Source organism: Elgaria multicarinata, chromosome 1 (genome assembly GCF_023053635.1).
Source record: "Elgaria multicarinata webbii isolate HBS135686 ecotype San Diego chromosome 1, rElgMul1.1.pri, whole genome shotgun sequence".
Classification (NCBI taxonomy): Eukaryota; Metazoa; Chordata; class Lepidosauria; order Squamata; family Anguidae; genus Elgaria; species Elgaria multicarinata.
Window position 1 is genome coordinate 55883413 of NC_086171.1, and position 26058 is coordinate 55909470.

The following is a 26058-nucleotide window of genomic DNA, read 5'->3' on the forward strand; positions in this document are numbered from 1 at the left end:
ATATATTTGGCTCTCCACATAGACATGACTTTTTGAATTTGTGAATAGTTTTAAAAGGCATATTGCATTCACATTCTTTATGATATGTTTTATTCATGCAGTGTAAGATTTACAGACTAAGTAGTCATGGTGGACTTTCCTTCATTAGATGTTTTTAAGCACAGGTTTGTTGCTACAGCATCCTTTCAAAGATGTTGCAGCAGCTAATTTCCTGGTTCAAAAGGGGGGTTGGCTAGATTATCTTTGAAGTCTATTCTGGTTCTGACTGCATGATAAAACAAATTTCTCCCTCCATTGTTTCTCAGTTGAAAACATCAACGTTCATTTCATCCTGGTGGACAATCAGTCTTTCTCAGTCCATTTTGGGTTTTTTTTTCCCTGCATACCTGAGGAGTCCCTCAAGTTTTGGGAAACTTGTTTTGAGTGTGTGTAGCCCCATTTCACTGCACAACTAATTAGCATGGGAAAAGAAGAAATGATCATCTACTTCTTATTTCACCCTTCCTCCGAAAATGGAAATTAATGGATCCTTTGTAAGCAGAAAAAGAATTGAACCTTCCCCTTTTAATGTCAGCATATGAATTGTTCCATGTTGTGTGCTATCCCAAAGGTTTAGCAAAAGTAAAGGGTATGTACGGTAAATGAAAATGTGATATCTTATTTGGTGGGGGGGGACTTTATATATATGTCCCACAGGAAACACTTCAATCTTGGGCTGCTTTAACAGTTATTTTCACTCTCCAGCTTCCCAGTCTCATGGTTCTGAATGTGTTAGAAGCTTAGGAAATACCTAGGGACCATCTTCATCTGTGGTGAGCAGGCATATGAATGTCTGACAGCTGGTACTGATAGGTTTGGAAAATTAAAATATTATGTTTTGTTCTCCATGCTGTTTAGCTAATATTAAGCTACTATTTTGGCTCAAGTGTACAGTGCCTTACAATTCTTTCAAAACCATAGCAGCAGTTTTTTTGCTCTTCTTCCTGTTCTTGGATGGTAAATCAAGAAGTGTGATTTCTGATGGTGTGAAAAAAAAAGCAGGACTTCAGCTTCAAGGCAGTATGTGAAAACAGGATAGTATTTTATTAAACTTTCCCTTTAAAAAAGATGCCCCCCTTGATGCCTATATACAAGAAAAGGGTTTAATGTGATTGTTAACATTTTATGAGGGCAGTGAATGGAAAAAAGGATTTGAATTATTTTAAACTTAGGCACAGAATATGTGAAATATGAAAAATATATTAGTGGTGTTTTTAAATATCAAGTTCTAGTTTAGCATTCCATTTCAAAAGATGCTTTCTTTCTTTCTTTTTGAAGAAATCCATAGATACTTATAATTTCTTGTATTGTCCAGTGCTTCCCATTTTTGGTACTTTAGAAACTAGGAGGCTGTCTTCACAGGTGATTAGCTGTGGAGTGGGAGTGTTTTGAGGTTTTCTGGGGCACATGATGTCATAGCTGCTCCGTGGTCATGCCAGAGGTTATTTTAGGGGAAAAACACTTTTCTGCAGAGTACTTTTACTCCATTTCCCCCCTTTATCTCTGCTCCCATGCGGTTCAGCAGCTGTGTGCTGTATTCCTCTGCATTACAGTTGGCATGATAGGCATTCCCTGGGGTGTATCTTTCGCTTGGCCATGACCTCAGCTACTGAAGTCAAGTAGTTCCCGCCTTTGTCCCCCCAATTGTTTTTGGCCCCCATTTTGTAGTGGGGTAAGGCAGAGGTCAGAACTATCTCTACTTATTTCCCCTTGCCTATGTTTATACCTCTCACTGCTGTCACTTCAGCACTCACTACATTGTTATCTATCTCTATTCTCTACTCCTCCAATTTGCTGGATCTCAGTTCAGCATTTCTATACCAGTGAGGGACATTACTTCCATTTAGCATTAAATCGCTATTGCGTGGCTTAGGTATTTATTAAATTGCAGTTCTCCCCTCTGAAGTAGCTACTCCCAGTATCAGAGCAATTTCCTTCAATTACATCGTTCCATCCTTACACGCTTAACATCCTTACATCTTTATATCCTTACATCGCAACAGTACTTATAAAGCAGTAATTACAACCCAAAACAAGACAGCAACATCACCTGTTCACAACCACATTGCTATATCGATAAAGCAATATTTTGCTTTTCCACAAAAGTACATATAGGTATATCAATGTGTGGATATATCACCGTGTAGATATTTCAGTATGTAGATGTATGGATTTACAGATATAAGGATGCATAGCTATATCAGTGTGTGGATATATCATCATGTAGATTAAGGATGTATAAATATATCCATGTGGATATTTCAGTATGTAGATATATAAATTTCCAGATATATCAACATTTGACTAATAACAGGGAAGCGTTGTTAGGATACATTCCACTATCATTTAGAGGGAAAATGAGCTAGCAGTTGTTGGTGGGCAGCTGGCTTCTCAGGTTTCCAGACAGAAGGCTATGCTTTTTTTCAGAAGTTGTCTCATTCCCCTCTCCAAGTTTCCCTTTTCATAGAGCAGGGAATAGAGGGAGACGGGACAGGATAGAGGGAGGGTGGGGGAACAAGGATCCCAGGATGACATTCATGTAGGTTGCTGGGACTCCGCCCAAACCGTCGGATAATAAAGCGCAGTAGACTGCAGTGAGACTGCTGTAACCATGTGGTTTGAGATAGGCATAGTCCGCTTTTTTCAGCTCCATGGGACCCTGTTGGATTAGATCCAAAATCAGTATGAAGCAGAAAAAAGGTGGAAGCGATTTTCATTACATTGCCATGAAGTCAGCCCCTAGGATTAATGTCTGAGTGAGCTTTGCAAAGAACTTCATAATTTTGGGTGCCTTGTCATCTGCTGTTAAGAGCTTTTTTTTCTTTTTCTTTTCAGATCCTTGAAAAATGATGCTATCTGTGAAGGGAATACTTTAGAGATAGAAAGTTGCTTCTCCTCAGATCATCTTCCAGATAAATCAAAGATGCCAGATCTTATTAAGAAAGTAAGTAGAAGCAAAACACTTGCAAAATAACCCAACACAAATAGTCATTTTTGGAACTGTGAATAGTAAGCTACAGTCATTTACCAACAAAACAAAACAAAAACTATGGAAACTGTTGTGTCATCTTTCTGATAACTCATGTGTCTTGCTTAAATGAATTCTAAAAATTTGTAAGATACTAGCTAGAATGAAAAAGGGACATATATTCATTATATTAAAGCAGGGTCAAGGGCAAGTGACTATTTCAAATATGAATTGTTACGCTCAACTGTTGGGTAATCCAGGGAGACAGGAGCAGCTGGATGAAGTTGCTAGTCCCACAGCGTATGGCCATCCCAAGCTGGAGATATGGATGATTGCCACCATAATAGACTGTTTCCCAGTCCCCTGATGTGCTCCCCAAACTGGGGTTCGCGGGGAGTTCCTTCTTGCACTCAACCCATAGTTCCTGTTCATTCCAAAGCATCAGTTGTGGTGCTGAAAACCAAACAGCCATCACCAACAGTATCCAAAATGCAAATGAGAAATTTAAAAATCTGCTCCGATCTCATCCCTAGCCAATTGTATGATCATGGCAAGATTCCATCCTGACTTTGTTAACTGGTAACTAGCCAAAAACTATAGCAAGTTTCTGTAATATGTAATACTCTGGGGAGGTTCATTATTAAATCAAACTGCGAAGGTATGTTCTAGGGTGTTGCAGGGGCAAGCAAATGAAGAACCAGTGTTTTGCTTCCTGGATCCTTCCCTTTAAGTAAGCTGGAGACAAATTGCAGAGAAGTGATTTTCACTCTGGCCTGCATCCACAAGTCCTGTCTTCAACCCAGCCAGCCTCAAGCAAATAAAATACAGGGCAATCTTAGATGGTGAAGTAGCTGCTGTGGAGCACTTACTGTGAGCTGTTGACTGCCTTTTTGGACACAATTTCATTGTCCAGCTGAATGCAGAGGGAGGCCTGCTTCTGTTTCTGTCTGCTTTCTGAAAGAACCTGCTATTTTTGTTTTAAGAATTTACCAGAATAGACTAAAGATCGATTTAGTCTAGTATCCTTTTCTCCCCCTGCCCCCCTTTTAATAGCATCCAGACAAGTGCCTTACTCAGAGCTTTTCTGCACTAGACTGTTAATCCTCTGTATCTATTTTCGGTTCCATCACAGAATTGAGATCTGAGCACTTTCTTGCTTTTCTGCTACATAACCTCTACATGGCACTATGGTTTAGCAGAGTAGCACAAATACCAAAACTTGTTCACTTTTACAATTAAATGCCACATTTCCCCTCCTCTAATAGAAAACTCGCTGAAAGTGTCTTTAGAACAGAAATTAAACCGGAGGGTCACATTGTCATCTAAATAACCCATAAACAACTATGAGTAGAAAATGCCTTGTGTAGGAAAGCTCTCAGTTTTTAAGCAGGGCGACATGCTTCCTTTGGAAAGCTCTATCAAATATTGCGGTAAAAATAATTTCCAGAAATAAATGCATTAATAATCAGGAGTATCATTGCTAGCTCCATAATTGGTATTAACTGTATCATTTTAAAACAGGTGTTTTTAACACACACACACAAAGCATTTTGTAAGTGTTAATTATGTGTGGCAAATTAATGACTGTAGAAACTGACAAGTTTTAAAAATACACTTTCAAAATCTCCATCTGTGGTGTTGAGCAATAACAATATCCTCTATGAATAATGTGCTTCTTCTCTACCTGACTCAGGTTACATATCAGCAGCCATTCCTCCCTTGATTTCGTACATAGCTGCTAGTGCATTCTATGGATCTCCTCATCTATTTGCAACTACATACTGTGTGTGTGTGTGTGTGTGTGTGTGTGTGTGTGTGTGTGTGTGTGTACAGCTTTCAAAGATTTTTCTTCTTCTCCAGATTAATCTTCTGCCTTTTTACAGTCACTTGGGGAATTACTGAAATCATGATCTTGTCCTGAAGGCTTTGAGGAAAATTGACCTTTGAATGTGGTTGTTAGTTGTGTGTAGTGTGGGCTTTTGTGTTGGTTCATCAGCAACTTGCATTTAATGAGAACTGGAGGATAGAAAGACCCTAGCCTCTCCTAAACAAATGCCAGATTTAGTGGCTGAAGGCCAAGGGGCTTGAGACCAGTGTTATAAAGGTTTTGCTTGAGAGAAAAACTATGTTCCTCCTTCCCACCGTGTAAACTTCCCAGTAGTTTACACGGAGAAGCCAAGTCTAGTTTCAGTCTCCAGCTAAGGGCAAAAATGATAGATAAAGTAGCAGAAGACCTAAAATATATTATGAATTTGTGGATATCTTTCATCTTAATTTCTTGGAAGACCCAAAATAAATTGGGGTTCATGCAAGGAACATGCATGCATTTTAACAGCTGAAAAAGAGCTTTTGCCATATCTAAAAACTATTTTGTTCTACAGTGAATATTATTTCATCAAAACGCAAAATAGTTAAATGTATTATTATTATTATCATCATCATCATCATCATCATCTAGATTTCCTTTAAGGTACTGTACCAAAAACATTTCATTAAACTTGCAGTGGTCTATTTAATTAAACTTCCTTTGTGTTCCATACTTTGGGATTAATTGTTTAAATGTGTAATTCTTTGCTTCTGATCCAGCAAGAACTACATTTAGCACATGGTGTGAGTGATAATGCTGTTATTTTTCAGTAGCTTAAAAATAACATTCCTGTTAGAAATGCATTATTACCACACTGCACAACATTTTTTTCAATAAGCCAATCATTTTTCACAATTTTGGACAAATTATGTATTTTATTTTGTGTATATTTAAATTGTCCTAAACAGATTGTTTTAAAAAATTGAGAAAAATTGTAACTAAAATTGCTTAAGGTCTTCAAATAGAAAAGTTTGGAATGACCTTACTGAAATGCTATTTATTATCCAAACGCTTTGCTTGACTTAGTGAGCTGAAACTCATTGAAATTATTCCCATTCTTCAGGAACATTATTTTCCTTTTCTTAAAATGACTCTACAAAAGAACAGTTCTGTGTTTATTTCTTTACACTTTATAATAAAGGCCTCTCTTGAAGCATTTAACTCGAGACTTTGTTTTCCACACACTTAGAAAGCAAACAGAAACCATCTCTTTATTTAAGGAACTTGACATAGATATGATCTAGAATAAAACAATAATACTGGACAGGAGTGGTCCTACTGTGCGTGTTGTCTTTGGCAATAAAGTTTTGATAGCATATATAAAACAAAGGATTGTGGAAAATATCATATACTGTGTATTGGGCACAATAGTGTGAAGAAGAACATATGTTCTTAGTTAAATTTTGAAAAAACCAAATTGGTCTTCATTTCTACCCTGCAGTTTGATTTTGGTGTTGAGATACCAGCTCTGGGATTGTAGCTAAAGTATTTCATGGAGTCCCGAGAGGACTTGATTTGTTTTTGTAATCCTTTGTCCCAGTGAGTGTTTTTTTTAAGGTTCATCTTCCTGACCAAAGTAAAAATAGATGTACAGTGTCTCAGCTTTCCAGCCATTTTCTGAAGACTAGAGAGTTTTTAAGCAAACATCTGCTTATATTGTATTAGTACATATTGATTTTTCTACCTGTTTTTTTAATCCAGGTCCTGCATAGAGAGCTGCAATGTTTGAAAGTAAAGATGGATTAAAACATACTTTAGCTGCCAAAACCACCCCTCTTAGAATCTTTTTAGTAAAAATTTCTGATCTAATGTATACCCTACAGCAGCCTTCCCCAACCTGTTGCCCTTCATATGTGTTGGACTATAACTCCCATCATTCCCAGCCAGCACAGTCATGCTGGATAGGAATGATGGGAGATGCAGTCCAACACATCTGGAGAGTACGAGGTTGGGAAAGACTGTCCTATGGTATAGAACCTGCTTTTTTACTATTGATGCTTGAAGCATATAAGGAATATTGTTTCACTAAGCCAATCCAATGGATCTTCTAGCCTCATACTAATTCATTTAGCCTGACTTGTAGTATCTCAGTGCAGCTTTCTAGGGCAACCTTCCTCAACCTGATACCCTCTAGATATTTTGGACTAAGCTTCTATCAAACCCAGGCAGTATGACCAACAGTCAGGAATGCTTAGTTTTTAGTCCAAAACATCTGGAGAGCACCAGGTTGAAGAAGGTTGCTCTAGGGTTCCAGACAGAGATCTATCCTAGCACAGAGTGTAGAGGCTGAACTGGAGCTGAATTATGAACTCTCCCACTGAGTTCGAGAAATGACTGATACCCGTACAATTAAGATAGACCAGTGAATTACAGCTTCATTTAATATAATCCTTGTTTCAGCAAATAAGATAGTTGACAAATCGATTTGTTGCTAAATTATTTTTGAACATATGTTCTGTTGTACTTGGGAAAGGGCTTTTCTGGACTGAGAAGAGGGCAAGACGATGTTTTCCCTAGCCTCGCTGTAATGGCCCTTTTCTTCTCATCCATTTTTCCTCTGGGAACAAAGCCCAATAGGACCAAACTGTATAGGATGCAATGATCACTGGTGGCAAAAACCTCTGCTTGGTTGTGCTACAGTGCCTCTAGTAGTCAACAGGGTCAGGCTACCCACTTTATAAAACCTTAATTTGTTAATATTAGTGAACTGAAGGTGAGAGTGAGATATCAGACAATGAATTGTTTGTTGGTTCATGAACGAAATGTTGCCCTGCACAACTCTAATCTATCAAGGTATATATTCAAACATTCAGCTGCTGTTATTTTTCCCATAGCCCTTCATTTTGTAAGTATAAAAAACCATGAATGAGGGCATGGCTTTAGAGCTATTTTTAAGTGACTTTTTTGTCTTCATCATTTGTTGCTGCTGCTTCTTTTCTTTAATTCTACATTTGTAGCCATAAATGAAACAGTATGTACGTGTGTCTGAGAGAATTCCGGCTGGAAGATAAGATCATCTTCAGTTTGTTACCTACGTAACTCTAGTTTTAAATTTGAATGTGAAATGTATATGATTGTAGTATCACTGTTGCACTGATAGCTTTCATCGTCTGATGTTGTGTGCTGATCAATACCTTTCCCTGTCATACCCTGAAATAACTCAGATCTAATGGACGTCTATTGCTTTGGATGGTTCTTCAACCTGAGATATGCTGTAGAAACTCAAGCTTTAGTGAGTGAAAAAAACAATGACATAAAGATGTATGGGCTTTAACTTTCTGAATTGTAGGAAATCTTCAGACATAACATTTCTTTTCAGTAAGAAATGCAGTAAACTTGGTGGAGGAAGTGTTTAGATTAGAACTTGAACATCTAATCTCTCCAAGATAATATAGCTACATTTTTAAAACGTTACAGCTGTGATTTGCTAGATTTATTTTACTAGTGATAACATAGTGTATTCCACAGGTAGGGGAAGCATCCATTCCGTTGCCTGCACTAGAAGAATCCAATGCTAGCACAGTGGGAAGCTAGTGGTTCCAGGAGCAGCCAGAAACAAGTGGAAATGCTCATTCCTGAAACGAGGCAGGTCAGCAGAACTTGCAGAAGGAAAGCTCCATTGTCCTGTCTTAAACTGTTCAGAAGCTGCAGGTTTTGCAAAATACTGGGGACTAGAAGGTCTGAGCATATAGCATCAATTCTGGCTTGCTTGCACTGGCTCCCTGTATGTTTCCAAGCCCAATTCAAGGTGCTGTTTTTAACCTATAAAGCTTTATAGGATCAGGCAATACCTGACAGAACCCATTTCCCAATATGAACCTATCTATACACTACGATCAACATCTGAGGCCCTCATAGAATCCTAGAATAGAATCATAGAATAGCAGAGTTGGAAGGGGCCTACAAGGCCATCGAGTCCAGCCCCCTGCTCAATGCAGGAATCCACCCTAAAGCATCCCCAACAGATGGTTGTCCAGCTGCCTCTTGAAGGCCTCTAGTGTGGGAGAGCCCACAACCTCCCTAGGTAACTGATTCCATTGTCTTTTTTTTTTTTTTTAATAATTTTTATTCATTTTCAACACTATATAAACATAAATGAACATTTCCAAAATATAATTGAAACAAACACAATAAGAAAAAGAAATACATCAAATATCTGCTTCATACATATTGAATAATTGTTGAGTACAAATATCAAAAACTATTACATATGCCTTATCACACTACAACATTTTCATTCTTAACATAAAAGTGCACCCCCCACCTCGGGATCATTCTTGAGTCCAAAATCTAATCGTTTCTTCTGATGGTGGTTTCCCATCTCCCTTAGTAAACACGAACACTAGGAACTGTTTCCAAATTCCTTCGAACTCATTTATTTTAGTTACGCCTTTTCTCCACTTAATATTACATGTCAGTTTATCATTAATGGCTATGTCCCATACTACTTTATACCACTCCTCAATAGAATATTCCCCTTGGATCTTCCAGTTCCTAGCTATCATCAATCGTGCTGCAACCAACAAACTCGATATCAGCTCTATAGTTCCTTTTCCACACTTTATATCTTCAAATAGTGACAGCAATGCTATTTTTGGTGTTTGTTCTATTTTCATTCCCACTATTTCTTCAATTTCTGAGAACACCATCTTCCATAATCTTTGTACATATTTGCATTGCCACCACATATGTAAATACGTTCCTTTTTCCCCACATCCTCTCCAACAATTTGCTGAATGTTGATCACTTATCTTGTTCAATCTAACCGGGGTTAGGTACCACCTCCATAAAATTTTAAAATAATTCTCCTTTATTCTTACTGATAAACTTCTCAACACTCTTTGTTTCCATAGTCCCTCCCAGCTCTGTCGCCCTATTTGTATCTTCAAATCTGATTCCCAAATCACTTTCTCTGTATTCTCTCTAAACTCCTTCTCTAACAATATTTTATATATTTCACTCATTAATCCTTTTGAAACTATACTACCTCCTTTTCCTTTCTCCTTACTTACTACTAATTCTTCAAACCTCGTCATCTTTCTGCACATTCTATTATCTTTAATCCACTTTTTATTCCATTGTTCTAATTGACCATATTCTAGCCAAGATAGCTTCTTCTCCTTTAACAAATTTTCCATATCTTCTCTTGTTTTAATATCTCTTACCCAATCCTTTAATTTTATTTTATTTTTCTCTTTTAATATTTTACATAATCTACCCTTTAGATCCTCTGGGAAATTCTTTAACATTATTATCGGTGCTAAGGGAGAGTTGCTCGGAAGCAGCTTCCCTTTAAATTTGCTCCAAATTTCCCATTGAGTCCTCAGGAGTGGATTATCTATACTTCCAACCCATTTTCTTCCTCCATCTTTAAAAAAAACATTCTCCAAATTCATCTCTACCTTACTTATGATTTTTTCTTCCATCCAGTATAAATCTCCTACTCCCATAATTGCTTCTACAACATGTCTTAATCTATTTGCTACGTAGTATAATTTTATGTTTGGGAGACCCATTCCCCCCTTTTTTTGGCTTAGGTACCAATTATTTTTATTCACTCTTGCTCTCTTTTCTCCATTACAATATTTATTAATAATATTTTGCCAACTTTTTATCTCGGTTTCTGATATTTTTATAGGTAGCATCCTAAATACGAAATTAATTTTAGCTAATATCTTCATTTTTATCAAAGCTATTCTCCCAAACCAAGATAAATTTAATCTTTTATATTTCTCCAATTTCTCTAATACCTCCTTCTTTAACCTCATTAAATTTTCCCTTTCTAAATTCTCTAGATTTTTTGTAATTTTAATTCCCAAGTATTTAATCTCATTCTTAACTTTCAATTCCATCCCCTTAAATTCCCAATCCTTTTCTTCCTTCTTAGTATAGTTAAACAACATCATCTCTGATTTAGACCAATTTATTTTTAACCCTGTAATTTCCTCAAATTCCCTCAACTGATATTTAATTCTTTCTAATTTTCTTAATGGATTCTTAATGGTCAATAAAGTATCATCCGCAAACATGTTTAGCTTTATCTCCCTTACCTCTCCAATTCCTTCTAATTCTTTATCCTCCCTTAGTGCCTTCGCCAAAACTTCCATAACCATTACAAAAAGGACCGGCGAGAGCGGACATCCTTGTCTTGTTCCTCTGGCTAGTCGTATCTTTTCAGTAAGTCCGTCATTTATCACCACTACCGCCGTATTTTGGGAATATAACTGTTCTATTACATTTTTAAATTTATTTCCAAATCCCAATTTATCTATAATACTCTTTAGTGCCTGCCAGCTCACACAATCAAAAGCTTTAAAAATATCTAATGCCATAATACCTGCCTTAATATTTGCTTTTTTTATTACATTTATTACATTTAAAACTCTACCCACTAAATTATGCATATGTCTTCCTACCACAAACCCACATTGATCTGCTCCTATATATTCTGCCAAAAATTTATTTAATCGTTTGGCCATAATAGATGTAAAAATTTTAGCATCCTGATTTATTAAAGAAATAGGTCTATAAGAATCAGGATTAGTCAAATCTTTATCTGGTTTTGGGATCAGAATTATCACTGAATGTTCCCATGATTCAGGTATCTTCTCTCCTGATAATATCCTATTATAAAGTTCCATTAATTTTGGAACTAAGCAATCTTTGAAGACCTTATAATATTCTGGACCCAAACCATCTGCTCCTGGTGATTTACCCACTTTTAACTTATCAATAACTTCTTCAACTTCTCTTTGAGTTATTACTGACTCCATTAACTCCTTATATTCTAATTTTATTTCCTTCTTTATAAACCTTCCAATATACTCCTCCACCTTTTCTTGTTGAATTTCTTTACCCTTGTACAATTCCTGATAAAATTCCTGAAAAATTTTTATTTTAGCTTTCATTGCATGACAATAATTCCCTCGACTATCTTTCAACGTTTCTATCCCATTCCTCCCTTTTTCTTTTTGTGTGAGCTTGGCAAGCAACCTCGAGTTCTTATCACTGTTTTCAAAATATTCCCTTTTCATATACATTAAATTCTTTTGAATCTCTTCTATATTTAAGTTTTCTAATTGTTTCTTCTTAGCTTGTATTTCCACTAATTTATATTTATCTTTACTTCGCCAATATCTTTCCTCCAAGTTTTTAATTTCTATCTCTAACTTTTCCTGTTCTGCACGTTGTTGTCTTTTTAAACTACATGTTTCTCTAATACAGATTCCTCTTGCTACAGCCTTCATGGTGTCCCAAATGACTGACCCAGCTGTTCCTCCTTTTTCATTAATTTCCCATGCCTCCGACAGTTCCTTCCGAATTTTATCTACTATTTTATTGTATTTCAATATCTTTGTGTTCAACTTCCATCTATATGCCTCTTTATAATCTTTCTTAACTGTAAATTCTAAACTTAACAAGGCATGATCGGTTACTTTTATTACCCCCATTTCCATTTTACAAATCCTCGTTGCAAAATCTTTTGAAACAAATATATAATCTATCCTGGAGTATGTATGATGAACTGGGGAAAAGTATGAAAATCCAGGCCTATTCCCGTAAAGTAAGCGCCACGAATCTAAATAATCATTTTCTTTTACTAATTTATTCAATATAGTCATATTGTTCCTCTTTTCAGCATTAGTGGGATTTGACCTGTCCCTTTTATTATCCATAACCATATTAAAATCCCCAGCTAATAATGCATACCCCTCCTTAAATTCTTCTATTTCTTTGAACAGCTTTATAAAAAACTCTCTATGCCTCTCATTTGGGGCATAAACATTAATCAGAGTATAAACCTTTCCCTCAATTTTACCTTTTAACATAAGATATCTACCCTTATCATCCTTTTTTACCTCTTCTAATATAAACCCACTTTTTTTTGATATCAAAGTGGCCACTCCATTTTTTTTTGATGTCCCTAATGATTTTTCATAATAGGCTAACCACTTTAATTTTATCATATTCGAATTCTCGGAGCCTTGGTGTGTCTCTTGGATCATTATAATATCTGATCCCTCTTTATTTAGCATTTGTTCTATTCTCTTCCTTTTCACGACTGCCCCTAAACCTTTAACATTGAGTGTTGATACCTTTATCTTTTTATCCATAATCACCCTTTTGAAATCTCTTCCGATCCCTTGTGCTCAGCAATTCAAACTTGCTTACATAAAAACACAAACTCCATACATAAAACCCACACCCTCCTACCCCGATCCCTCCTCCCCTACCTTCCCCCCCTCCCCACCCCCCCACTCTAATCCCCCCCCCATATCCCCGTGAGTCTAATACTCCAGCCATCTACTTTAAAGGGGGAGGGGGGAGGCAGTGCTGTGCCTGGCCGGCAGGTCTCTATATTAGCATTTTTATTTGCAATTATCTCCAACATAATTAACAATTCTCTTACTCTCCAGATGTCCCAGCCTCATTCCCTCCCCCACCCACTCCAGCCCCATCTGCTTCCCCATCCAGACCCAGCCTCTTCAGCAAATCTTTACCTTGATCCAATGAGGTTACTCTGTATTCCCTCCTCCCATATGTAAATCTTAAGAAAACCGGGTAACCCCATGCATAAGGAATTTTATTCTTCATTAATGTTTCCGTTATTGGTTTAAGACTACGTCTCCAATTTAATGTGCGTTGAGAAAGATCATTATAAATTTGCACTGGTTTACCTTTACACTGTATCTGAACCTTAGATCTCAATTCTTTCATAATTTGCTCTTTTTTGTAATAGTTGCCAAATTTCACCAATATGTCTCTAGTCCCTTTGTAGTTTTTCCCCCCCACACGGTGGACTCGGTCCAGATCCGATCCATCTATTGGAATGTCAGGCGTCAGCTCCTTGAACCAGTTCACGATAATTTCTCTAAGATCTTCTCCTTGCGTCTCCTTCAGCTGCTTTATTCGAAGCGAAGATCTACGAGATTGATCTTCCAAGGCGATCAAACGCAATTCCCATTCTTTAAATTGTATATTAGTTGATTTTTCGAAAGCCTCTTGTTTCTTCTGGTCCAGATCCACTTTAGCCTCTATCTTTTTGATCTTATCCGAATTTTCCATCGTTTTATCCATAATAGTACGCATTTGTTTTCTGAATTCACTCATTTGCTGATCCATTTTTTTAAAAATAATCATGTTATTTTCTGCTATAATAGCCTTGATTTCCATTAAAGAGGGAGGGTTACTACCACTTTCTTTCCCCCCTTCTGCCATGTTTCCTTCTTTATTTGGTATTGTATCCAAAGAGACTGGGTCTATATCTTCCTCTTCCTGTTCAACTCCAGGGGCTGTACTTCCCAGGAAGGAGAGGTAAGCCAAATTATGATTTGAAGGTTTCTTTTTTTGTTTATTAAGCTTTTCCCAACTTTTGATCTTTTTTTTAACGTTGGGCATGGGTCCCTTCTGGGTAGGGCATAAATCTTAGAGTCCAACTCTCTTCCTTAACAACTTATGCTGGCTTCTCTATTATATAGCACTCACAGCTCCTTCTTCACGAGGAGGGGGGAAAAATCCAGTTCACAACAGCATTCACTAGAGGGGATCAGATTTAATCACTCAAAGTCTCTCACATCCCACATCTCCCTCACCGAATGCCAAATGCAGCTTTTTTTCACCCCTTCACCCCCCTTCTCGCCACGCCAATAAATCCAGTCAACCACTTTAACCTTAGAAAGCCAGCATTCCAATCGTTCCCATGTGAGATAAAGATGAGAGGTTATATCACAGATCAATGTCCAGCAAACATAAATTCCTTCTTTTTAAACTGCGTCAGTCAGCGTTTACTTTCACTTTCAATAGAGTTGCCGTTTAGACAGACATTGCATTAATCACAGTTCATCTCACCTCCCTTCTCCAAATCTCTCCACTTTCCCGGCTCCTGTTGGTTTTATAATCATTTTCTATCAGTTGCTCAAAGATTTATGCCCATTAAAAGAGAGATAATTGCCTTTTCCGGCAAGCGCCGTTCAGAGCCTCAGAAGAAACCCGCCATCGCTCAGGCTGCCAAGCTCCGCCCCCCCACTGATTCCATTGTCGTACTGCTCTAACAGTCAGGAATTTTTTTCCTGATGTCCAGCTGGAATCTGGCTTCCTTTAACTTGAGCCCATTATTCCGTGTCCTGCATTCTGGGAGAATCGAGAAGAGATCCTGGCCCTCCTCTGTGTGACAACCTTTTAAGTATTTGAAGAGTGCTATCATGTCTCCCCTTAATCTTCTCTTCTCCAGGCTAAACATGCCCATTTCTTTCAGTCTCTCTTCATAGGGCTTTGTTTCCAGACCCCTGATCATCCTGGTTGCCCTACTCTGAGCATGCTTCAGCTTGTCTGCATCCTTCTTGTGCACTCCTCCAAGTGCAAATTGATAGCAACAAGGGAGACGGCTTTTTGGTGATGGCCCCCCGATTGTGGAATGCTCTCCCCACTGAGGTCCACCTGGTCCCAATGTTGTCATATTTTCAGCGCCACTTTTAAGATTTTCATCTACTCCCAGGAATTTGATAGCATATAATGAGGCTTTTAATGTCTGTATTTTATCAAGTCCTGGTATTTTATTGTAATGGTTATTTAGCTGTTTAACCATTTGTAGCATATAGTTTTTAAAACTACACAGATGTTTTCACCCAACAATGAAAATGTTCTCAAGATTCATAGGACAAAGACTGATACAAATGAAAATAATTATATCATAGCCCAGTTATAAGTGAGAATAAACTGTGCTTTCATTCTGTGTGATTAAGCATCTTCTGTATAGGAAGATAGTATACAAATACCTAGAAGAAGTTGATTGTTCATTATATTTATTACGTTTCTATACTGCCCAATAGCAAAAGCTCTCTGAGCAGTTCAAGAAAATCTAAAACGCTAAAATATAACATACAACCTAATATAAACCTTTAACATACAAAAATGTAAAACAGCATGAAGCAGTTAAAAACAATGAACTATAAAACATCAGGACTTGATAAAACAACTCACATTAAAAAGCTCCATCATATGTTCTGCACAAATAGTAACTTGCATCAAATTCTTAGAGACAGATAATTGCATTAGGTTTATGGAAAATGGCAAGGACGGCCCAAAAATTGCTTTCAAATTTAAATGTGTCTCTTCACAAATGAACCTTATTTTTAAAAAGTGACAGACGATGGGAGAGTTCTGTGTTGCTGACAAATGGCCACAGATAAATACTAATGAGGAACGGTGGTACTGGAATGCTTAAGTAACTGAGCCACATTTTCATATCAGATTTTTTATAGACACACACACACACACACACCCTTGTCAGAGCATATTTCTGTAACTCTTTTGAAGACAAAAGGTTTCTCTTTCACATAAATTTTAAGACAAGATGTATCTCATTACCACTAATGTAGAAATAGGTGTATTTGTGTCATTGATTGAACTAAGAATATTCTTGATTTTAACTGTTTTCCATTTTTTGGATTATTGAGCAATAGGAAATCATTAAGCAGGAACACCAACTGAATTTATAACAAAACGAAAAGGAACCTCTACATATCACAACAGAAAAAAGAAATTTGGTGCTAGATACAACTTCTCATATATGCTGTATCCACAAATAGTTTTGTTGTTGTTGTTGTTGTTGTTTTTACTTTTGCCTTTTAAATTGAGAACGGCCAAGTGGCAGCTCACACTGCATTCTCTGGAAAGTCAAAGGACAATTACCAATCTGACTCTTAGGTGAATTTTTCAGGAAGCGAATTCTTTCCTACACATACCCCTTCTCCCTATACAATTAGTGGCTGTGTACTATCTGAGTACTTTTTTTTCATACCTGTACCAGGTAAACCAACTTTACTATAGTGCTTGATTAGCCACAAAAAATTTTTTTTAGAGAATGTAGTATCTACAGGAGCATAGAGAAGTTGGCCTTCCCTGTTCAAAGTACTGGGGGCTGTTTATACATGATGAAAGCCCTGGAGTACGTTTGCGCTGGCACAGCATCAATTATATGATGCAGAAGCCACTGTGCAGGCACCCTGGGGCTCTCCACCACCCAAAGCTCCAAAGCAAAAAAATTGGGAACTTACCCTGACTTCTTTTGTCTGGAGCGCGGTGAGGATGGCACATTGCAGTCTGACGCTGCACTGCGGGTCACAGTGCAGCCATGGCTGGGCGGATGGCGAGCCCTGATTGGTTGCCATCTGTTTGGGCAGGGAGAGGGGTGCCAGAATGAATGAATGAAAACTTTATTGCTAAAAGCAATAACCCATCACAATTCGACATAATAAAAACAAGTAAAAAGATAAGCTAAAATAAATACTGTATTTTCTGGCGTATAAGACTACTTTTTAACCCAGGAAAATCTTCTCAAAAGTTGGGGGTCGTCTTATACGCCCAGTCGTCTTATACGCCAGAAAATACAGTAAATTAAATAGGTTAAAATGGATAATAAAAATTACATTAACATACATTACGAACTCGTGAGTGGGGAATTAGATCAGTACATATATCAGAACAAAATTTCCAGCTCTCCATTAAGAAAGTTGTTGGGAGTCTTATTGACTATTGTCAATAAGTATTGTATCAAAACTATACTCAAAGTACTTCTTGGGCAAGTTGGAGTCTTGGGCAACTGAAAATGGCTGCCAGAATGGCCCTGCACTGCTTCTGGGTGGGGGAGAAGAGTCTCCCTTTTGCTGATGGGGGGGGGGAGAGAGTTCTCCCTTCCTTTGGCTTCAATCCCTGTGAGGTAAAGGGGCCAAAAGCCAGGGAGGGATGGGTGGCAGTGGCTCTCCCCTATGATCCATATAAACCCTGCGCTTGCTCCTTGGCCTGGGTATGACATGGCACAACCCCACAGGAGTGAAACCACAGGGTTTTGGGGGCTCGTGGTGCCAATGCACCGTCGTTAAGACAGCCCCTCAGTGTTTTGCTTTCCACCGAAATTGGTTGCTCTTACATTCTTTATTGTAGCATGAATCATATCCCAATCCTATCTTTAAAGCATTAGTGAAGTAACCACTTTTCTCTAATTATTAGTTTGTGAACTACCCAAATCAATCTGAAACACTGCAAGCTGGATTGAATTAGTGTATACTGGTAGCACTGGAGTTCGCTCTGGATGAAAGCCAAGAAAATCCAGTTCCTGGCATCAGAACTAAGTTTGGAACATTCATCTTTCTAAATCAACCATATGTGAGCTGAAAATCCTTATCCAAGATATTGGCCTTCATTTTATTAAATTATTCTGCTGCATTTATTTGGTGTTTGGTGGAGTCCTGTCTTGAGCTTGTGAGATATCTGAAGTATTGAGTGCAACATACATGTTAACGTAGATAAGAAACAACATCTGTCTGTGAACAGTTAACAAAATCTGGGCACAGATTTCACTCTTCATTATTAAACTTTGCACTGTTGTTTTCTGACATTGCGTGAGATCTACATTTTGTAAGCCAAGCCTGCTTGGGGAATTAATGCAGCTGTAAACTAAATAAAGATTTGACCTAAGCAGCCAATTTTTAAAAATCCTAAACCCATTTACCTATTACTTTTAATATTTAATTGCTGTTAAAATATTGGTGCTTCTTCCTCCATTTACTATTTAAAAACAAAGCGAACCCTTTGTCTTGTTGTAATACCACTGTTAGCGTTTCTTCTAGGGTCTTGGAAATGGCTTGTAACTATATCAGAGACTTAAGAGAACACACAAGTAACATCTGGAATTGATAGTCAGAACTTTAATTCAGTGTTGTTAGTATGCTATTAGGGGCAGCAAGTGCACTTGTATCTCTCACTTAGCTTAAAGGGCCATCAAATTTGATGGAAAAGCAAGATATGGAGATTTGCATCCCTAGTCACCATTTTCTCAACCTCCACTGAAGCCATTCCCATAAGCACAACAAAGAGTGGGGCCAGGCCTGCTTTTCTAAGCTTGCCCCTGCCCCATTTCACCAAACTTGACACAGCCTCTTTTCCTTCTCATTAGGAAAAAGGCTGAAGGTCAGTGGTAGACTACATGTTCTTCTTACAAAAGGCTGGAGATTCAGTCCCCAGCACCTTTAGAGGGATGTCTTCACAGGGCTGCTTTGCCGCTCCTTCCTGGTAAACCCTTGTGGTATTGCAGCTGTAGAGTGGCAGTGGGAAATCCCCATGGCAGGAGGGAGTGTGGGCTCTCCAGCAGCCTTTCAGCTCGTTGAGCCTGCCCTATGCACTTTGCCCAGCCTCCCTGTGCTTCTGGCAACCAATTAGTGGCTGTGATCCACCCCCAGCATGTACCCGGAGCAAGGTCATGACTGACACATAAAAGAAGGACAGTGGTGACCTTGAAACAAATGGAAAAGTTGTGGTAAGTCTGTGACTTCTTTAATGCACAGCTATCATGGGGAAATGCCCCATGATGGCTGTGAGTTAGTGGCTGCATCGTATAACTGATGCAGCAGCACCATGCAACCACCACGGGATAAATAGGGCATATAGACAAGCCCTAGGAAGGGTTAGAACAAACTCCTGCCTGAACCCTAGAGAACCACTGACCTGATTTGCATATCATAGTGGCATTTCCTGGGTTGCTTTACCATGGAATTTATAAGCTTTTGCTTGGAATCAATGAATTAAAGGTATTCTAGCTTTAATATGGACCCAAATTAAAAAGAAATATACTATTGAAATAATGATACTTAAATTGATTCTGTTGTCTAAAGTTTTATGTGTATGCTGTGATGTCCTGCCCACCTGTGTCGTCTTGGTTTTCTATGGGTTGTATCAAATATTAGCCATCTGCCAGCAGAACAAACTTTCCCCTGCAGCCCCTAGCACATCCACCAAACTTTTCTGGAGGGTGGGCCCCCCTCTGGAACATATTCAGGGATTCATCTGGGGTGTGGGGGAGGCTTTGTGGGGAGAAGGGGAAGTCCTCTGCATGAGCAGAGGTGCGTCCATGTGACATTGGATTTAATCCTATGTAGCTATTTTAATAAATGTGATGCTTGAGAACAGGGTCAGCTTGAGAGTTTTAAAAGTTATTTTATTAAAATCTTTAAAGAGTTGCAATTCAAACAATTACACAAGCTCAACAAAATAAATTAGCACTTTGTAGGAAAGCATAATGCTTATGAAACTGAAAGTTCCATGTACCGATCATGGTCAATAGATCTATCTTCCATGAATTTCTGTATCAAATTTCTGTAAATTTGGCCAAGTATGATGCAGGTCCTGTAAAAACTTACCCTTACTTTAGAAAACCTGTTTCTAGCCAGCAAGAACCATATATTTATTTTGGTTCAATATTTATTGAAAAGGAATTAATGAATTCCTTTTTAAAAAAAAATATTTTATTTTTAGTAGTTTTGGTTACAGAGGTCAAATGTTACATCATTTATATATGCACATGTAACTATACATTCCATATCAGTTCTGATACAAATTACAAGTTTCCGCCTTGGGTTGACTCATATACACACACACACACACACACACACACACACACAGAGTATTACCGTCTTCTTATCCACTCCAAATATCTACATACCGTCCTCCCTTCTTCTTCTTTATACACAAAGTCAATAAATTTCTTCTAGGTCCCCACAAATTTATTTCCGCATAATTGTCTCCCCACTTTCCTCATTTTTTCTGTCAATTTTTCTAGAAGGGCAATCTGCCAAACCCTTTGATACCAATTATCAACGTGAAGGCCTTTGCCATCCTTCCAGTGCCTGGCAATCAACTCTCTTGCTGCCAGTAAAAGGTGGCCGATGTAAATGAATTCCAAAGTTTCATGGTAGTTTGGAAATAGAGACTATTTATCGCTGTTTGGATGGCAGAGTGCTGTGAACTTCTTGTTCATGTCAATAAAATGTATTTTATTACTCCATACGTCATAACAATACCAGTATAACATGGGATGCGGCTCCATGCAGTTAAGATATTACTTTCTCTAAACCCACACATAATATAAATCCTGATGTTATTTGATCTCCCTGTGACTTTACTACTAGTTAATTTATTTGTACAATCCTTCTTTTAAAACATATAGCTTAATATGAACCATGTGGTATGGTCTTATTTTCTATGACAGTAAACTGAATACCAATCTTCTGTCATAAGGGCTTTCTCATTAAAAAAAAGACTCTTAACTAGGGTGACCATATGAAAAGGACGACAGGCTCCTCTATTTTTAATAGTTGTATTTTTTAATAGAGCTCTCCCCTCTTTTGTATCTGGTCACTCTAGTATAAGTCCTGCAGCTTTAACTGTTGTGATGAAGAGGGAATTTCACCAGGTGCTGCATGCATACAAATTACACCTGCTGAAATTCCCTTTTCAATACAACTATTAAAAATACAGGAGCCCTGTCCTCCTTTTCATATTATCACCCTATCTTACCCAATGCATTGATACTTAAAGAGGATAAATAATTTTCTAACTATGCCAGGGTTGCCAGGGTAGTTAAATTATGGAACTCACTACCACAGGATGCAGTGAAGGCCACCAATTTGGATGGCTTTAAAAGGGGGGCGGTTGGATAAATTCCTGGAGGCAAAGTCTATCAATGGCTACTAGCCCTGATGGTTGTGTGCTGTCTCCAGTATTCGAGGCAGTAAGCCTGTGTGCACCAGTTGCTGGGGAACATGGGTGGGAGGGGGCTGTTGGACCATGTCCTGCTTGTTCATCCCTGGCCGATGGCTGGTTGACCAATGTGTGAACAGAGTGCTGGACTAGAAGGACCCTAGATGGTCTGATCTAGCATCAGGGCACTTCTTAAGTTCTTATGTCTGTGGAGGTGCCTGTGCAGACAGGCAAATAGTTTGCCTCCATATTGTAGATGGGAATAGGAATCGATTCTTAAACATAATGGCTTGTCTAAGGTTAACCTATGTCTGAGTTTAGGTTTTAATTGGGAACTTCTAGCTCAAGCTCTTAATCACTGTACTATACCACCCTGAATGTAATTTATATTTGCATAGGAGGACTGACATGTTCCTATGCAAATGCATTTTTGATTAGCATTCAAACATGAGTAAGATTTCATTACTGACAGATAATGAATGCATTGCAAATTATTTGTATAAATCCAGGGGCGGGAGGGGGCTGATTTTAATTTCAGAAATTGCTACTTTTACCTGAACCTCTTTTTGCTTCTGTGATCCAGTGGTAGCAGATTAAGGCAATTAGCGTACTGGAGACGGCTAGTTACCTTGGCCATCACCTTATTAATAGTGGTGTAACAAAGGTGCATTAGCACCCATCAGCTATAGTTTACTTGAATAGTCTCTTCAGCAGTAGAGTGCTTCTTCTCTTTATGTGCACATGCACCAAAGTGAAATAGGAGTAGTTTATTCTCTCCTGCATTTTCAGTGTGAATAGTGCAAAAGAGAATTTATTTACTCCAGGAGTACGCTACTGCTGTTTGAGAGAATGGAGTCAAATGCAACCCAAAGTAGGCAAAATGTGTTTATGATAGACTGAATGTTTAGGAATTGCTACTTGTCATAACCTCTCACTTGAGTCGCTGTCTGTTTCCATGTGACCCCAGGAAAATAAAAAGTGGTAGTTTGGGAAGCTGATCCTGAAAGACAGCAATATCAGACAGTCTGTTCAATGTAGCCCTCAAATGTCTTATCAATGCATTATTCTAGTCACTCATTTTGACAAATCATCAAAAACTGCTCGGGTCTAAGTGAGAACTTTCAGTTCTGTATGCTGCTGCCTCATGTGGTGAACCACAGAACTGTGGATTGGAGTTACGTACCTTCAGGTCAAAGACTGGCCCTGCCCACTGCTATTGGACCCTTTTGGGTTCAATAGAGCTTCCTAAGTTCTACCTGACTAACAAGATGTTCCTGAGCTATGGGGTTCCTGTGTGCTGTACTTTGGTCTGCTCTTTGATACTGATGTTCGGCTTTTTCCTCATCTGTGACTTCTGGATTGCTCCATTTCGAATTCCTGCTGTGCTCTTGGTAGGGAAAATGCCTGGTTGGGAGGGAAAGACAATCTGAGGATCATCAGATGTTTGGGGGTGGGATCATGAATCACACAGGAGAGAAAGGAGAAACAAGCTGCAACCACGTGGTCCATTCAGTGTAGTGGGACAGTGCCCTCTAGTGGGCGTTTTATAGTGAAACTTCTCTGCAGATGGCAGGAAATGGCGACCAATTCCCGTAACTCAGAAGAGTTGCATTTTGTTTGGACTATTTTACTATGAAAAAAATGGCAGAAGGAGCGAGAAACCAGTGGGAGGCGCGCAGGAGGCATTGTGAGAGGGACCCGCGAAAATCTGTGAGTGCCCAGTAATGAGTATGCTATAAAATGCTCATCTGATGATGCTCTCCCTCAGTTTTAGTTTCTCCTACATTTTATTTTTTAAAATAAAAAGTTCTTTCCATCCCATTTATGAAAAAAATGGACTGAACAAAATTCTTAGCCACCCCTACTGATTGGTTTCTTGGCTTTGACTCCTGACTTGTTCCTTGACTTTGATTTCCTTGATCCTGGTTCTCAGTCTTTGGCTCATCTTAGATCTCTGCCTATGGTCCAGCCCTGACATTAATATATTAAAAAGTACAGTTATTTTAATGGCATAGAAGCCTAAAAGTTCCTCCTTTTAATCTAAATGGCTCAAACACTATCTCTACTACACTGTTAATTTTGGTAAGAGCTTCTACCATATGCTCATCTTGGCATTTTATCAGCAAATTGTGCATCTCTGATTCCAAAATTCTGCAACAGTGACCTTATGGCTTTCTCTTGCTTTCCTGGGGTAAGAGGGAAGCAAACTTTCATTCCTGCCATCACACAGTTCAGCCTATAAACTGTTACAATAGTGTAAAAGAGAAAGCTCTTTCTGTCATCCAGGTGTCGTGTATGTATTCAGCACAGTAGTACGGCTGTCAAAGATGATTCATAACATTTGGGTAACGATACAATGAGGTTTCCTCTGTTCTAAAAATAAAAAAAATGTTGAATAAAATGACTGCTTCTCTTTCCTGCCTTCTCTGTCAAAATGCAGCCCATGTGGATAATTGATTCCATCTTATTTGCATTTGAAAAAGCTTGTATTGTCTTCATTTTGATCTCCAATAATGGGAGATACTGGCACTGTGTACCTAAAATCTAAGTGTATGAAAGGAAAAGACCTGTTTCATTTTAATAGTGTTTATTTTTTATAATGGGATTGTAGTTGAACTTTGAGCAAATGTGGCAATCCCACTGTGCTGCTTTTTCTTGCAGCAAAGAATTTACCTGCTGGAAAGAGAGGAGCAGACAACCACTCGTGTCTTTTCAGTATAGTACCAAAGTTCAGGCTTGCTGACCTATTTTCTGTCTCATTATTGCACTCTTAGTGACTGGGAGAAATGGTGGTTGGGCCACAGGGCCAGTCAGTGAGTTCTGGATAACAGAAGATACATTCACATTTATACACATCTATCACAGTAACTAATTGCACATAATCTTCTCTATGTTAATTTTCAAAATACCTGCTTTATTTTTCCTGCTTCACGTTCCCGTTCACTAAGCCTTATTGTGCGCACTTAGGACAATTCAGGTTCCCAAAAGCAAGAAAATCTAACATAGGCCAGCCTGAATCATGCAGTGGTGCACCTATGGCTGGATGCTGGGGCCAAGGTCCAGGTCTCCACAGCTTGGCCTGAGAGTGGGGCAAATGATTGCCCAGAGAGTGCCCATGCTCAGACTATTTTCTTTCTATAAATCAAGGCTGGCAAACAGTTTTGTTGTTATTTCAACGTATCAGGAATGTAGAAGCAGTTCTAAAAGTATGGAATAGTGGTTGGGGGGGCATGCAAAGAGAAATGTGTGCTTAACAAATAAAGTAACGTGGGTAGTCATCTAAAGCCCCCCCCCCCAATAAGTCCAGGATCTAAAATGACCTAGCTGCGCAACGAATTCCCATGCATGGAAAGTGGGAGTGTCACACTAGTAACAGCTTCTCCACCTACAGCCCTTCGCCCAGTGCTGCATCATTCCTGGTTTTCGTGCAGGGGTGGCCAACCTTTTTGACCCCTAAAGCCATGTGCACATGCACACTCTTCCCTTTCCTGTACCCACTCCCATCTCAGTGTGCAGAGATGGGGAGTGTTAAACCTCCTGTCCTTGCCCACTCAGATGGGATAGCTGAGTGGTGGGTAGGTTAAAGCCTCTTCTCCTACCCCACCGACCCTGCATGGGATTACTCTCCCAGCACTGCTAACAGTAGTGTTGGAACAGGAGTCTTTTCTCTGCAGCCCAGCATTTCTTTTTGGTGTGTGTGTGTGTGTGAGTGTGACATATACAGTTCATTTCTTTCATATCTGACATCTTATAAAATGGTTGTTGCTTCTGAAACCTTCTGCTGCATCTCTGTTCTCATATTTAGTAACCCTTGCTCTTCCACTTCCTGTAAGCTTCTCCCTTTCTGCTTATTAAAACAACCACATCTGTTTTCTGCAATCCTCTATGTTCTTTTTCTGCATAGTTAAGGTTTGCAGTTCTCTTTTCTGTGTTACTACTTTAAGGAATCCTAGTTTCCTTCTTCTTTCTTTCATTTCCAAGGATATATTAATTTTTCAGAATCATTAATTTTCTGCATTTTTTAAATTATGATGTCTGCACTTTGTGATTCTCTCTTTCCACACACACACACACTTCCTTTTAGGATCCTAAATGAATAATTTATAAGAATTTTGATTTCCTTAGTGTCTTGTTTTTGTATTTTGTGCCAGCGCTTCCCTATATTCGAGCTTGTAGTTCAGGGATGCCAAAGCTCCAACTTCTGCAGGTTCCACATCCTGGAGGCATCCTCACTGTTATCTCTGATCTCAGGTGGTGGGAACTTTGCCAGTGCTGGAATGAGTGGCTACTCTTTCCAGCACTGACCCAGTGCAACAAAACAGACTGTGCAAAGCCAGAGACCTCGGCCAGCACTGGAAATTCAGCCACTCTTCCTGGAGCCAGCTATGTGGCTTTGCACAGCATGCATTACCCCAATGTTTTTCATCGTGGTCTCTGTGCATCACGGGAGGATCTACACTACTGCTTTAAAGCTCTTTGAAAACGTTTTGAAAACTATATGCAGTGTGTCCTGGGCCTCAACAGTTATCAAAACTGTTCTAAAGTGTTTTAAAGCAGTAGTGTAGATCCTGCCATGGTCTCTGTGCCTGCACAGAGCTTTGATTCGGGGGTGGGGAGGAATCCATAGCTGAGAGTCTTGGCGGGAGCCCTT

The 26058-nt window shown here is 38.7% G+C and overlaps 1 protein-coding gene across 1 annotated transcript in view; it reads left to right on the forward strand.

The window, feature by feature from the left end:
- The window catches only part of RFTN1 (raftlin, lipid raft linker 1), a 129026-nt gene that overhangs the window by 54646 nt on the left and 48322 nt on the right, over positions 1–26058 (forward strand). The window contains exon 4 of the mRNA XM_063128553.1: positions 2875–2983. Within this exon, the coding sequence (XP_062984623.1) occupies positions 2875–2983 (109 nt within the window). The remainder of the gene's footprint in view (positions 1–2874; positions 2984–26058) is intronic.